This window comes from Lacerta agilis, chromosome 13 (assembly GCF_009819535.1).
Source record: "Lacerta agilis isolate rLacAgi1 chromosome 13, rLacAgi1.pri, whole genome shotgun sequence".
NCBI classification, from domain to species: Eukaryota; Metazoa; Chordata; class Lepidosauria; order Squamata; family Lacertidae; genus Lacerta; species Lacerta agilis.
Genome location: NC_046324.1, coordinates 5,227,491 through 5,243,943, shown reverse-complemented (window position 1 = coordinate 5,243,943; position 16,453 = coordinate 5,227,491). Strand labels below are relative to the sequence as shown.

Below are 16,453 nucleotides of genomic sequence, written 5' to 3'. Positions count from 1 at the left end.
ATATGAACCAAAGGTTATTGTTTACATTGATTTGCATGATAGGTAGATCTTCTACCTACACTTTGGGAGGGGGTGATTGGAGTCATCTTTTGTGGGGCTCACTAGGTCAACCTTTTGTAAGCCAGTTATTGTCAATTCCTGTGGGTGTTGCAATGTAAAAAAATTGAGAGTCAAATTACTGTACCTGGCCCTGGGGTTTAGGGAGCAGAGATATTCCCAGTATGCATCACTGTTCTCCCCACTTTTCCAGTTCAGTGTCTGGAGACTAAAGGTGGACTGCAGTGGGCTGCCATGTTACAACACGTTATATGTTAGATGCAATTTTTCCAACATGCTGTGTCTTTTTAAAAAATAATAATAAAGAACTAGCAGCTTCATACCCAGTTTTGCTTGGGAATTCCAAGAAACCAAAAACCAGTGCAGTTTTGAAAGGTTCAGTCCAACACTTTGATTCAAAATGGCACCCAAATGTATCCAAACATAGATCAAGACTTGCTCCTTTGTCTCAGGAACCATCATGAAAAATTTGGTTTTGATATTTTAAGGCAGGCATAGGCAGACTTGGCCCTCCAGATGTTTCGGGACTACAACTCCCATCATCCCTGACCACTTGTCCTGTTAGCTAGGGATGATGGGAGTTGTAGTCCTAAAACATCTGGAGGGCTGAGTTTGCCTATGCCTGTTTTAAGGTCTCCAAATATTGAACAGACGCTGTAATGAACCATCAAACAATTTTCTAAAATGTGTAGTAGATTTGTTTCTGGTTACCAGCTGTGCTGCATGAAGTACTGTCCTCACTCTACTGGCCCAAGGAAAGAGTCATATATGTTGTGGATTCCTTTTCATTGGTTTTGATCAGCCAAACAATATGGGTTGATTTCTCGAGTATCTAACATTTTGTGCTGTTGGTTTTGATTCCTAGCACTGATAACAGCGGCACATCTTCCGAGACATCAAAGCCTGCCAGGACATACACTCCATTCAAGAGAGTCTTGGAGTATTCGTCAAAGCGCAGCGCAACTGCCATCCTTCCAGGCCCAGGAACTCCTCACACATGTTCCAGCGTCTTGAATCTCTGCAGCTTGAAGGACTGATGAGGCAGAGAAGCCTTTCAGACACTTTGTTCATGAAGCTGCCCTGTATTTATTTGCAAGGGAACCAAAGGTGAGCAAAACCTCTGCCCAAATTCCTTTTTTAGAGGAAGGAATATGCAAAGTCATCTGCCACATTTTGAGCACACCTGAAGGAGAGTCTGCTGGACAGCAATCCTAACTCATTTCTCGTTTGAACTTTAATCTTATGCCACGTAACAGAAGTGTCATTTTCTTTACTTGACAAGGGCATTAATTTCAATGTTACTCCTTTCCTTTTTGGAAAAGTGGTAGTTATAGCCAAAGATATATTGGCAGTTTGCATGGGGAGGAAGTCTCTGCTTTTTGTAGCGCTTTAAGATGCTGATTCTAAAAACACTGAATGGGACCACGGTGCTCCTGAAGAGGGAGGCAGGGTCCACTACCAAGTAAGCGTGCCAGTTATGCTCTTGTGAACTTTGTGGAAAGGAATGAAATTTGCTCAGCAAATGAATGCTCTTGGCTCATGCGCCACCCCAGGACTTAACTTTTGTTTCTGCCACAAGGCACGTAGCTTCTAATCTGTTAACTACCAAGTTCATTTCTACAGCTGGTAACCTCCAGGTCTCTGAGATTCACAGTTTCTTTTCAAAGGGACTTTTTCAGTCTTTCATACCCACCTCTCATCTGTCTCCAGGAAATATAGCATTGGTTCTTCATGTATATTAATACCTGGAAATACTTACGTGTCTATTTATAACCTTCCTGTTTAACAAAACCTATTATTTTGTATATTGAAAATCCCTGAATGCTGTTTCACTGAAATATGGTTAAAAATCCTTTGTACTGAAGCTTAAGCCACATTTGACTAACTCACTGTATATGTATTTTTATAATGTGCTATGTTGTATTTTAATGTCATTTAGCATCAGTGCTGGAGGTGCTAGCTATTCCTCAAGGAATACACAATGTGTAAGAGTTAACAGGGGAAATGTTGATTTAAAATGATTGGCATCATGCTTTTAAAGACTCTGGCCCATTCTCACTGTGTTCCACATTTGACTATACACTTTCAACAGAGCTCTTGTTATTTTCATGTATGTGCACTACTTAATTAGTAAATAAAAAAGGACGCTGTATAGGAAGTCTGAGGCCACATGAGTCACTTGGATAACTCTGCAATTAGAGAACTAATTGCTTAGGATACCACCCAGCCACCTCAGTTCCTTCCCACCTGGCTCTAGTGTGCCTGTTTGAATAAATACTTTTTGGAAATTGTACCAAAGGCAACATATTCTACATTTATAAATGGAGGGAAAACTAAATATGAAGTATATATTTCCTGTGGTGTTATATATTCCATTTATATTATTGTGAAATTGTTACTGTGGGTGGGACTATCATGCCTTTGCCCTTGGCTTCCCAAGGCAATATGTGGTCAGAGTCTGGGATTTGACGAAGTAATGTTCATGGTTTCCAGCGTGAGTGAATGCCTAGGAAGTAGTTTGAGATTGTTCTGGAAAGTTCTGAATGGAGAGAGAGACATCAGAGATTGAGGAAGAAGAGTGGCATTCTTATTGCTGTCATGGGGAGGAGGCTGGAGTCTCTGAGTGAAGCAAACTGCAGTTTGCAACAGAAGGAGAGAGAGCAGTGCTGAGGGAGTTGAAACGTTGAAAGCACATGGGCGTGCCTCTTTCTGGAGATTTGATTTATTGCCATTTGTAAATAAATCTGATACTACAAAATGCCGCAAGTCTCTAGTGTTGCCTCCTCCGAAATAGTGCAAGCACTTGGAAAACACCTGCACACCTGGAAATCTTCATCACCTGGGGAAGTGAGGACCATGTGACAATATGTAGGTAGTCTAGGCATTGTGAGACGAATAGCAGCAAAGTAGATTGGGTTCAAAATGGCTATGAATATGGGGCTTGAGGGCCCAGTCCCTTTTAGTGCTTTGCCTTTGGACAAAAAATCTTGAGTCATGTGTGGGGTAGTCCTACAAACGTAAACAGAGTCCTGCTGCTGGAATCAGACTAAAGGGTCTTCTGGCCCAACACCCTGTTCCCGCAATAGCAAGCCAAATACCTCTGGGAAGACCATGTGCAGGATCTGCACACAAACAGCACTCTCCTATGCATGTTTACTCAGAAGTAAGTCCCAGTATGTTTGTTTAAAGCATTTCCACCCACTCTTCTGCCCTAACAAGCTCCCAGAGTAGCTCACAATCTAAAAAGACATGACACAAAAGAAAAAAAAGAAACAGGAGGGAGAAGGGGGGAAAGCAAATTCATGCACTAATTCTGCAGGTCATGGAACTAGATCTACTGCTCCAGATTCCAGGTTCTTGCACTAGGGTTCTTTGAACATACCGGTAATAGAGGAAATCAAACACTGGCAAGGGCTTATCATTGAGCCTACCTAGTGGCAATGAAGGCAGCAAAGAAGGAATACTTTACTGTCTACATTGCATCTTTGTGCCATCCAGCAGAGCTTTTCCAGGTAGTGCAGGAGGACGTTTCACAGTCTCCAGAAGAAGGTGGCAGAATTGATGGCAGCTCACTGTGACTTGTTTGCAAAGCAATTTTATCCTTAAAATCCATGGGTACATTAACTCCTTTAGGCACCAAGCAAAAAAAATCCTGTTCTCCTAGGCCTTTGGCTAATTAAACAACATAATGACCTTTTATACTGGAGCCGGGGTGGGCATTATTTTTCTTTGTTACTATGTTACACATTTTACAATATAAAACCACCCTGTGATCCTTGGATGAAGGGTGGTATACACATTTAATAAATAAATTAAAAATAAATGATAATAGTGTACAAAGCCCAGGGCACCTTAAGAACCCCCTTGTCCTAGACATCCCAAGTTGATCACTGAGATCATCTGGGAGAACATGGTCCCCATGGAGCAGAAGCATGACTGATGTCAATGAGAAGTTGTGCCTTCGGTGTTCTGGGCCCAACTTTGGAACTCCCTCCATCTAGAAGTCAGACAGGCACTACCCCTGATGAGTTTCAGGTACATAGTTAAAACCATATTTCAGTAGGCTGTTGCATCATGAATGCTTCTCTGGCGTTTTAAAATTTTCTCATGTTTTCATTTAAATTTTTGAGGCTTAATTTATGTTGCATTGATCATATTTTTATTGCTGTAAGCCGCTTTGAGAGCTAGGTGATGAAAAGCAGGGATATACATTTAAAAAATAATATAGATCTAAGCACAATGGAAGGCCTGCTGCTACTCTCAGTAATGGTAGTTGGCAGGTGGAGGGAAGCAAAGTGGAGAGTGCCTAACTCAGGCATAGGCAAACTCAGCCCTCCAGATGTTTTGAGACTACAATTCCCATCATCGCTGACCACTGGTCCTGTTATCTAGGGATGATAGTTGTAGTCCCAAAACATCTGGAAGGCCAAGTTTGCCTATGCCTGGCCTAACTTACTTCCTCTCCCTCTGATGGCCTTCACAATTCCCATGTAAGTGTGAAACTTACATGACCATTTATACTGATTAACCTAGTTTAGGCTGGTTCACCACCTGTGGCTATTCCTAGACTGAGATAGCCTGGCCTCAGCCCATGCTCTAGTAACCTCCCTCTTGGACTACTACAGTGCACTCTACATGAGACTGCCCTTGAACACTGTCCAGAAACTGCAGCTAGAGTAGAACACAGTAGTTGGTGGGGGGGGCAATCTGATGGGATTATGTGTCACGAGTCCTGAAAGCACTGCATGACTTAATGTTTTAAAATCATTTCACTTACTTTAATTGTATTGTTTTTCTGCCTCGTTTGCTGCCCTGGGTTGCTTTGGGAGAAAGGGCAGTGTAGAAACTTAATGAATAGAGTTTGTTGGCCTTGGTTTGCAATATTCTTAAGTTTAATTAACACTAATTAAAAAGGAGCACACTACAGTGATTTTCTTGTGATTAACTGAAATTATCTGAGCATATTTCAGCTCACCAACCCCACCTTTGAGTCTTTATGGCAGGTCCATAAATTAGCAACAAAAAGCAATCCAAATCAGGGAGCAAATAAAACTGATGAAAAGAAGGAAGTAAATATAGAACAGGTTGTGAGAGTTTCCACAGTCACCATCACTGAGACTGTATAATCCACAAAGGCAGAAAGGGGGAAAGTAATTTCAAGTCTTGGCTGAATCTGCTAGCGATGTTTACAGGAATTGTGGGACAGAGATCACTGCAGGTTACGTTCAAACTCCTCAAAGCTTCCCTGCTGGTCTTCAGCTTTTAAGCTGTTCAGGTGTACAGGAATGGTCCCGCTTCTCTAGATGTGGCACAAACCCTTTTTGCTAAAAGCACATAATCCCACTAGACTGTCCCACTCAGCAACTACTGTATTCTACTCTAGCTGGTTTCTGGACAGTATTCAAGGGCAGTCTCATGTAGGGTGTCCTGCAGTAGTCCAAGAGGGAGCATGGACCGAGGCTGGGCTATCCCAGTCCAGGGAAAGCCATAGGTTCAGCCCTACCAGGAAGATTTCAGAGAGTACAGGGTCTACTGTTAGTAGGGCTAGCAATGGATACAACCCTAAGGGGTGAATTACTGAATAAATGGCTGAAATAAATAAATGAAATGAAAACAATTCAATTGAAAATCCTATTACCTCCTTGGATAGATAGAACATTTGGCAAATTAGCTTGCACGTTACATGTTCAATGGATGAGGAGTAAATGTGAGCTTGCCTAAAAATGATGAACAAACTTGTAAGAGTTGAAATATGAATGGATATGGACATTTTCTACAATACTCTTCCAACTGTGCAAACCCAGCAGGATATAGCGGGCCAAAAGCTACCCCTTAGCAAAGGCAGAAATGAAACTTCCTATTTTGACAGGGGGAACCCCAACGCTATATATGCAAGTCACCCCTGAAGATGACCTTGGCTCTGTGACTTCACTTTGCTGAAGTTTTATTTCTATTTAAATACTGATATTGTAAGCAGGGCACCTCCCGAAATACACTGGAAAACACCTGCCAAATCAGATATGAGTGTGGACTTTGAAACGAGGAGGGGAATGTAGTTCACATTCTTGCAGCTGAACGACGATGGCTGCAATTATTTCAATTGTAACTTGGAAGTGTGTGGGCACAGAATTTCTCTCTGGCACTGCGGAGGTGCTAATGAGGTTGCCCTCTGATTGCCTCACGTGGCTGATGCTGTCTGTCGCATGATTTTGAATTAAAGTTATGGTCACACAAAGATATGCTTTCTTTTCTCTAAGAATTCTATGTCTTTTCCCTCACCATCAACATCTTGCCCTTAGCTAAATTAAAATAAGTTCGACTTCTGAGTACCTTTAGAGCAATACAAAACAAAGACCACCTGATACAATAGAGCAGGGTTCCCCAAACCTGGGTCTCCAGCTGTTTTGGACTACAATTCCCATCATCCCTGACCACTGGTCCTGCTAGCTAGGGATGGTGGGAGTTGTAGTCCAACAACAGCTAGAGACCCAAGTTTGGGAAACTGCAGTAGAGGACTAGAGTCTGGGTTTTCCCCAGGTAGACTCAACTACCTTCCCCCAAAGTTAAACCACTAGATTCTAAGTGCATTTCAGTTTTGAGATTTGTGTATAGGGTTTAAATGGCACCTTAGAGTAACGTTGGCAAAAGAGATCCCGGCCCAAAAGAGTTCATGATCCAAATTTAGACTGTTGGCTAGGTGTAAGTCAACAGAGAAAAAACATTTCTCCCTTTGATACGGAGCTGGTGTCTCTTAAGTAGCAAGGCCATGCCTATAGGACACCAAAAAGACCTCATCTATGAAACTGCCTTGTCTACTGAGATCACCTGATGAGGCCACTTTACTCACATGTTATCCACCAACTTCTAAGGCAAAGGGGGGATCTCAGGCCCATTCCCAGGCCATGCCTCTCACCAGTCCTTCAGCATGCCCCTGCCCTTGAGTGCTTTTGTCCTGTTGTAATGTGTGCTTTTGCTTGGCTAGATGGAAGATGGGGAGGAGAGTCTATACCTGTTGTACAGTGTCATCCCCCCCCACCCCGCATCCATTTTTTGCCTCTGGCTCTGCCCATCACCAGAATGCCCCACCTCTGTTGTCCAAAAGGGAATGTGGATCTTGGGCTGAAACTGGTTTTGCACCCCTGTTTTAAAGTGAGGCTGGTGGGGAGACAGCGCCAGGCAATACTTTGGTTTGACTAGGGTTAATTCTTAAGGAGCTTTTGGCTTTCTTGTTTTGATGGGTTCCCCTACCATTCTTCATATTGTTAGGCTTGGTCTTGCAGAATTTATTTTGATACAGTACTGTCATGCATTTATGGGTGTTGGGAACCTCAGACACTACCACATTTCAAAAAAGTGGAATAAATAAATACAGTGGTGCCCCGCTAGACGAAAATAATTCGTTCTGCGAAAATTTTCGTCTAGCGGGTTTTTCGTCTTGCGGAGCGGCAATGACAGCCGCGCTCCGCAAAACGGAAAAAAAAAGACGAAAATTTTTCGTCTTGCGAGGCAGCCCCATAGACTTTTTCGTCTTGCGGGGCAGCCTTCCGCTAGATGAATGCCTTCGTCTAGCGAGTTTTTCGTCTTGCGAGGCATTCGTCTAGCGGGGTACCACTGTACTATATCTGTAGCTGTTCCACAAATCATGCGTCTGTTGCGCAGCAGCTGTGCACATAGAATACTTTTGCCAAGTACCGTACAGTACTGCAAAGTGAGAATGCCCTATTTCACATTTTGCTTGATCGCTCAGGTCAGAAGTAAGGTCCACTGAACTCAGAAGGATTCACTTTTGATCAGGCGGCTGTAATTTCTTCTCAAGAAGAAACATCCTTTGCAGAGCACATTTTACACTTTTGGCTGTGGCCTGTTTTGTTTTTGCTGATCTGAACTTTCTGAAACCCATTCATTTAGAAGAAATAGTAGGAAATCCCTCCCAGTTTGGTGGCTTTTTCTTCTTAGGAAAAAAGAAAAGAAAGCCCAGACCGGTCCAATCAGTTGGAAAACGGAAACATGATGATGCAGTCACTGTTCAGCCAAATATCTGATAAACAGGATGGGCTGTGGCTTGAGCCCCATCCCAAAGGGAAGGAAGGAAGAAAGGAAGGAAGCCTCTTTCAGCAGGAGCTTGGACGTTTAGGATGGAAGCAGATCCACTAAGTGCTGAGCTTTCTCCAGGAAAGTTCGAAGAAACTGTGGAGGTGTAAGGCCAGAACGTGAGTCTGGCTGGCTTCAGTATTTCCGTGAGAGCTGGGCCTTCTTCATCTAAGCCATCCATGTCCCCTTCTGAATAGAAGGACTGTAGCTCAGTGGCAGAGCTTACACTTTGCAGCAGCAGGCAGACGGTCCCAGGTTCAATCCTCAGCATCTCCAGGTATGGTTAGGAGGGAACTCTGCCTGAAACACTGGAGAGCTGCTGCCAGTCAGTGTTGACAACAATCTGACTTGGTATAAAGCAGCTTCCTATGTCTTACCAAGGGGGCAAACCATTGTGCCTTCACTCTAAGGAACTGTATCTTAAAAAAAAAAAAAAGCAGCAGTAAGGAGATGCTAGTTCACCTCAAGGAAATAGTTCTACATGTGCTCTGAGGCACTTATAAAACTTAAAACTCTGGCTCCCAGTCATAGAATTTCTTTTAAAAAAATTATTCGTTTTTAGTACATAACAAAAAAAAGGGGGGAGGGAAAAAAGTAGAAATAATAATACAAAAAAAGATTCTGTACATCAATCGTACACTTCTTCAGGTAAGGTTAAGTTCAACTACATTGCAGTAACATTAGAAAGAAAATACAAATTACACATAAATCCAATTCAATTTAACAGTTTCAATACTCACATTGATTAAAAAAAAGACTGACTGTAAAGCTAATCATATACCATCTTTAGTCTCACAAATTTATCTTAAAGCTGTTATTTCAAAGTTGTTCTACAAGAGTTAATCCAATGCGTGAACCATGTTGAGGTTGCACGTCTTTTTTAGGTAACATAAAAAAACTGTTCCACTCTTCAACCAATTTACTTCTCGGGTTTTCTTTTATTTTTTCTGATAGAAAAGCCAACTCAACATAATCTATAGTTTTAAAAAAGCCATTCTTTTTTACTGGGTATTTTACCAGTAAAAGTTGGAAGGTACCCCAAGGGTCATCTACTCCACCCCCACAATGCAGGATTTACAGCTAAAGCATCCGTAAAAGATGGCTGGCTGTCCAACCTCTGCTTAAAAACTTCCAAAGGAGAGTCCAACACCTCTTGTTGGAATCTGCTTCACTGTCAAACAGCTCTTACTTTCAGAAAGTTCTTCCTGATGTTTAGCCAGAATCCCCTTTCTTGTTAACTTGAATCAGTTGGTTCGAGTCCTACCCTCCGGATCAGGAGAAAACAAGCTTTCTCCATCCTTCATGTGACAGCACTTAAGATATTTGAAGGTGGCCGATCATATCTCCTCTCAACAGTTCCTCATAAGGCTTGGTTTGCAGACCTTTGATCATCTTGGTCGCCCTCCTCTGCATAAGTTTGTCAACACCCTTCTTAAATTGTGGTGCCTAGAACTGGACACAGGGCTCCAGGTGTATTCTGGCCAGGGCAGAACAGAGTGGCACTATTATTTCCCTTGACCGAGACTCTATACTTCTGTTGATGCAGAGTAGAGTAGCATTAGCCCTTTCTGCTGCTGCATCACACTGTTGGTTCATTGGGCATCATTGGGCATTAATTAGTATTGTTAACGATTGGTTTTAATGATATTTTAAATACTACTTCTTAGCTCCACACGCGCCCAAAGCGCTTTGCAATTAATTTTATAAATAAAAACGAGTTATATATAAGGTAGAAAAAGGAGGAGCCAAGCATCCTAAAAACGTCGAAACACGTTTGCAGCAGCGCCTCTCTGGCTCCTGCCGAAACGGCTGCCTAGGAAACGAGCGAGCGAAGGCGTAAAGGCGCCACCGAAGTGTTTTGGCCCCGCTGGGGAGCCGTAGGGCGCTTCCGGAAACATGGCGGCGCCCACCGGGGGCCGGAAGCGGCGGAGTTGCCGCTGCTGTGTCCGTCCCCGCCCGCTCTCCTCTTGCCTCCGGGACCATGTGGGCCTTCCCTCCCCGGGCGAGGCATGGCGGTGGCGCCGGAGCAGCTGCGAGGCCGGAGCCTGCCGGAGCTGCGGGAGATGCTGAGTCGGCAGGAGAAGCTGCTAGGGGACCGGTGAGAAGCCGGGGATGGGGCAAGGGGGCCGGGCCGACTCTCCCCTCCGCGGCTCAGGCTGGGCTGGGCGAGCAGCTCCCCTTCCCCTGGATAGCGGCGCTTCCCTCCGCTTTTGCCTTTCGGGGGGCGCTCCTTCAACCCCGGGACTATTATTATTAGTTAACGATATATTATTATTATTATTATTATTATTATTATTTTATTAAGTCGCCCTTCACCCTAAAGCCCCAGGGCGGATTACAGCATCAAAACGCAATTATAAGTTTATAACAACTTACACGGCCCTTTGTGCTGATACCGCGGTGAACGTGGACTCTCAAGCATTTCTGTTATTGTCGTATTTCAGAAATGTATCCTTTGCCTACTTTTCTACGAAAATCAATAGCTGGTATTTAGGTGCTGCTTTCCTGCTACTTGTTGCCCCCCAAAGCATCTCACAGTCAATAAATAACACAACACACACACACACACACGAGAAAGGCTAAGACATGAAGCCATTGGTCTGCATGGCTCACTCTGTTCTTCACTGATGAGCGGCAGCTGTCCAGAATTTCAGGTGGAATTCTGGGCCAGCCCTTGTTGGAGATGGCTGAGGACTGAGAATGTGAGGCAGGTGCTTTAGGTCCTTCTCAGATATGACAAACTAAATAAAATTGTGCAGCATCAATAACAAAAGAAACACTAGAGGCTTCTATGGAAATGGTAGTCACGTATAAAGTGCACACGAATGCACACTGCCAGTGAGCCGCTATTTTTTAATTCAACTAAAACTACTTTATCTGAATATTAAATGTTGTTGAATGTGATATGAAAATAGAAACACTGCAGCCACACTGATATGCCTATTGTCACCTGTGAAATGTTAGACGATCTCCCCCTCCCCCTTCAGAAACGAAAGCTCCAAATAAGGGTGGCCAAATGTCACATAGGCTCAGGTGTGCCCCTCTACCCTGTTTTATTAGCTGAGGTTCGGGTGGGGGCTCATTTCCTTATCTCATTAGCAGCATTAATGGTTGGGCTGTGGCTCAGTGGTAAATGCATCTGTTTTGCTTACAGAACAGTCCCTGGCATATGCAGGATGGGCTGGGTGAGAATCGTGCATGAAATCCTTCTGTGTGTACAGTACCAAGCTAGATAGGTCAATGGTCTCATTCAGTATAAGGCAGCTTACTATGTTCCTATGATGCCAACTGCAAATACAGTATGGCAATCTTGGTAGTTTCAACAAGTAAAATAAACATGCTAAATTAGATTGTTCTCTAGGACATAAAAAGATTTTATTATGCAAACAATTTCCCCCCAGAAAATCTGGGGAAAACCATGCTGTTGCATTTGACAACCTCAAACAAATAGAAGGGATAGTAGCAGGCTGTTTGCTAATGGGCTTCAGAGGAATTCAAAATGTGAACTAGAACTCATCCTTGAATTCTGTTTACCTTATTGTGTATCTTCATCACATCTATTATAGGAAATTTGTATCCAGGCTTCCAGATAAAGGTAAAAAGATATCCAACTTCGTTGAAAAATTGAAGATTGCCATCGCACAAGAGGAAGAGCTACAGAGAACAACTGAGCTTCTATCTGCTGTTAGATTAGAGTTCCAGGAAAAACAAGAGGCAATCAAATCCAGCAAACCAAAAAGGGTTGTCAGCGACAAGTCAGCATGCCAAGACCCACCTCTTATTTCTGAACATCACTACAATGAGATTGGATCATCTCTGCAGAACAAGCAAAGTGTCTGGACCAAGAAAAAAAGCAAAGCAAACAGAAGTGCATTAGTAGGACGAGCCCCTGAGGACACCAGTTTTCCTCAAGGAAGCAAAAATGTTTTAGGGGTGTCAGTAGCCAAGCTTCCAAAAGATGCTCAGGAGGTTCCCAAGCGGAATTCTCTAGACAAAGCTGAAAATCCAGGACAGTCTGCAAGCAGTAGCAGTGAAGCACTGGTGGATGCCTTTGAAAGAATTTCAGTTGGAGGGGGAGAGTGTGGGGAGAACTCTGAAAATGGGCAGAGTTTTGACTGCAAAGGACGTGCTTTTCAGAACTTTCCCAACACACCACCCAAAACTCCACATTACATGGAAGTGCTGGAACTGAGAGCAAAGCACCCTGTGGCAAAAAGAAGCAAATTTAAAGCTAATGTGTGAGTATTGTAGGAAATGCGCTCTCACAGAGAGCTTTTGCTATAACCACAAGTGTGGGTATGTTTTATGCAATACTGGGAAGTTTATGATACATATTTTGTGGAATAAATACTTTTTTAAAGGTAGGATTATAAAATAGTTATTATTTGTTGTGATACATTAGAATCATAGAATTGTAGAGTTGGAAGCTACCCCCGAGGATTGTCTAGTCTAACCCCTGCAATGCAATGCAATGCAAAACAACCAAGCTATGGCCCTTTCACAGCGGTCTCTTCCACTGAGAGACCCCTAAACTCTGTCTTGGCCCAAGGCCAGGTGGACTTGAAGGAAACCAGGCAGCAGCTGCCACCTGACCATAGCTGCCATTTTCTCTGCCCTGGAGGCCTATATGATATTATTATTATTATTATTATTATTATTATTATTATTATTATTATTATTATTATTATTATTTTCTTCCCCAGCCAGTCTGGGCGGCTTCCAACAAAAGATTAAAAATACATTAAAACATCAGTCATTAAAAAATTCCCTAAAGAGGGCTACCTTCAGATGTCTTCTAAATGTGATATAGTTGTTTGTTTCTTTGACATCTGATGGGAGGGCGTTCTACAGGGCAGACGCCACTACTGAGAAGGCCCTCTGCCTGGTTCCCTGTAACTTCACTTCTCGCAGGGAGGGAACCACCAGAAGGCCCTCGGTGCTGGACCTCAGTGTCTGGGTTGAACGATGGGGGTGAAGACGCTCCTTCAGGTATACGGGTGTGTCTGACCTCTTATGAGGCATAATTGTTGGAATAGAGCACGAAGGGGGTCATTTTAATTCCTTGATTGCTTCATGGCCCCCCTCTTCTATGCAAGCACAACTGAGGAAGCTTCCCTGAACATCAGATGTTAGCCTCAAACTCAGTGTCCAAACCTGAAATTTCAGAGCGGAACAGGAGTGGAGGGAAGGAGCAACTTTATATGCCGGAGGGCTGGGAAGCATTTGATGAGCTGTGCTTTTGGTTTCTTCTAGATTGCTGGCTGAGTCAAGTGGATCGTCTTGTGGCTCCTCAGATATCCCTTCACCTAGAGGTCCCCCCTTTTCCCTTTCTGCAGAGGAAAGACGCCACAGAGATAAGAAGCATTTGGATGACATCACAGCTGCTCGGTTACCCCCTCTTCATCACGAGCCTACGCAGCTGCTATCCCTAAAAGATTCAATAGCAATTCAGATCCAACAAAAGGAAGCTTATGAGGTATGGATGAAAGCACTGATGCTTTGCATGAGCTCCTGTTACATATTATGGGGACATGCAGATTGGGGTGGTGGAAGGAGAGAAGCGCCTGCTAGGATTTTGTTCCAAGGAGGGAACTCCTTGACCGCAGAGTTAGAACAGTTTGTGGTGGCAAAGAGGCTTCCATACTTTTGCTTTGCCCTGGGCTCTGGAGGACAGAGGAAAGAAAGGAGGCACAAGGTTCAGCCCCAGCCCCAAACCAACACCAGGGAGAATGCATTGCTCGGTGGTTACAGCACAGCTTATCCTGCAGAATGTGCAGGCTCAGTGGAAAGGTAGCAGGAGGCGGGAGGGACATGTGGTGCATCATGGGGGAAAGGTGGGTAGGAAACTTCTCCCCCTCCCATAATACTAGAACTCAGTGGGGGGTCATCTGGTGTAACTGGAGGGTGGAAGATTGAGGACAAGCAAAAGAAAGTACTTCTAGATGCAAAATATAGTCAGATTGTGGAATTCACTCCCACAAGAGGTAATGGTGGCTATCAATTTTGGTGGCTATAAGAGAGACTAATTCATGTAGGATAAGACTATCCATTGCTACTAGTCAAGATGGCTGTGTTTTAGGCCCCCTGTTACATGCAGTATGCTCTGCATGCCAGCTGCCGACTGCTGTTGTGCTCAGTTCTTGGGGCTTCCCATAATGGGCACCTGGCAGGCCACTATCAGAAGAGGAGGCTGGACTAGATGAGCCCCTTTTGGCCTCATGCAGCTGCTGCAGGGCTGTTCTTAATACTGGAAAACTGTTGCCAGTCAGAGGAGGCAATACTTGGCCATATGGATCAATGGCCTGACTCAGTAGTACCAGTGTTCAACTTCACTGAAAAGATGCTGCTTTCTAAAAACACTTGGATAGGAATGTTCTGAATAGAAATGTTCAGAGCAAACTCAGCTTACTTATTTTGATATTTATTCCCCATTTGTCTGTGTTTGCAATCAAACTCGTGTTGACTTACAAGTAAAAATAAGCAGATAGCAAATAAGCCAGTTTTGCATAGCTTTGAAATTCTACATGCTGAATTTGAGTTATGAATCTTTTTCATATGCATATCCACTTAATTTACTTGCAAGCCTTAATTTAATTGAAATGCAGGTGAGAATGGAATGAATACAGAAGAGTACTGTGCACTAAATTAATACTGTCCTGTCCTGCTCTGCTTTGTTTTCTTTTGCTTATTGTGATGTTAATAAACAACTTGGGATGGTTTGTCTGTAATTAAATTACAAATAATGTCATATCTGGTCCAAAAATCTTGGATTTGTAGACTCAGCTAGATAAATATCAGCCAGTGTTGATTTTTTCCTCTGAACACCTTCGCCTGAAGTACAGTTCGCCTGTAAAGGACAATTACTTCCAGCATTTAACAGCTGGTTTGCTCTATGATGTCTCTTTCTTTCTTCAAGTTCATGAATTAATACACTGGTGTTGAAACTCTGTGGTTAAGGATACCAGAGAAAAGAGAGGACTGGATCTCCCTCTCCACCTACCTGCTTGCACCGGGCTTTTTGTCCTTTTAGGGTCCCCTTCGCCATCTTGTACTGCAACTCTCTCTGTGTGTGTCCAAATACTTCCCAGTGTTCAGCACAATGTGGCAAATTTGCTTTTGCACTGTGAATGGCGGTCTTGTTCCCCCACCCCTCTTCTCCACTGCCTTTCTTTCTAGCATGGCACTGCGCCTTGATACCAGGGGATTCTGCGGGCAGCTCATAGTATATGGCTTTATCTGGTGTGTTTCTGTTGGGACCACCCTAGCATTTACTAACTTTCAGTAAATGGTTTCTCTTCTCTGTTTTTATAGGAAATGCTAGCCAAACTTGCAGCCCAGAAGCTTGCAGGCAGACTAGGCCCTCAGATGGCCTGCTATGAGCCAGAGGGGGAGGTGCTGGGCAACTACAGAGAAGTGAGGGACGAGGAATGCTACAGCTCGGCTGAAGACTGAGTCCAAGGCAGAATCTGCAGTGGATGCCTGGGCGAAGAAACAGAAGGATTGCAGTGCTTTTTGCTCTTGTGGACTGCTACACCTTTGCCCAAGGATGTTAGGAGTGCTCACCTGCGGAAGCCCTGGATTAACCAGAGTGCTGCAGAGGTTTCCAGATTCCCTGGTCCCTTTGCTGTTGCTTGCCAAAGAAGTTGGTGCATTTTGAAAGCTTGTAAGTCATAGAAGCAGCAGTCCACAGTGGCATGCCTCAGTTGGGTTTGTGCAGGGGCAGACTGAGTCTGCTGTGCCCCGCATGTAAAAAGAGGAGGCAGCAGATGCAAGAGCAGCCAAGTCTTTGCCTTCTAGTCTTTGACTGATTCCAAACAAATGTAGGATTTGTTAACTTGTGTAAAAGATTACAATATTTTCTATTTAAAAATACAAGTGTTGTGTTTCTATATTTTTCTATGTGGCATTAAAATTCAGGAGCAGCATGTTTCAGTGTGTGTCTCCTTGTGATGTCAGGGTTAAAATACCGGTACCTCCTCGTCAGTTAGTTGCACTGCCTGTGAAGGCATCCCCTGGATCAGGGCTGACCAAACTGGGAGAGGGAAGAAGTGCACATCTCTGCTCTGTAGATATTTGCTGTGGGGAAGAGAAGATCAATAGTCTCTAGGAGATCAGTAGTCTCTAGGAGTGCTGCAGGTATGAGGTACACATGCTGGGGTGGAATGAAGGCATTCAGAGGCAGGAAGTGACTCAAGAGGCAGATCAGTCATAGTCCTTCACCTTCTCAGAGGATGTCCAGTTCAGTTCTGCCAGGTTTCCTTTTGCTGCCTCCTGATTAAACTTTGATGGAGCCACTGTTGGGGTG

At 43.8% G+C, this 16,453-nt stretch overlaps 1 protein-coding gene across 2 annotated transcripts in view; it reads left to right on the top strand.

The window, feature by feature from the left end:
• The window catches only part of MYZAP (myocardial zonula adherens protein), a 58,436-nt gene extending 42,361 nt beyond the window's left edge, over nt 1–16,075 (top strand). Inside the window, exons 13-15 of one of the 2 annotated variants that reach the window (XM_033166452.1) lie at nt 11,715–12,386; nt 13,402–13,624; nt 15,460–16,075. In XM_033166452.1, the coding sequence (XP_033022343.1) occupies nt 11,715–12,386; nt 13,402–13,624; nt 15,460–15,600 (1,036 nt within the window). In that variant the 3' untranslated portion in view covers nt 15,601–16,075. Of the gene's footprint in view, nt 1–922; nt 2,351–11,714; nt 12,387–13,401; nt 13,625–15,459 lie in introns of those variants that run through there. The other variant, XM_033166451.1, reaches the window with a different exon arrangement.
• Nucleotides 16,076–16,453: the final 378 nt, after the last annotated feature.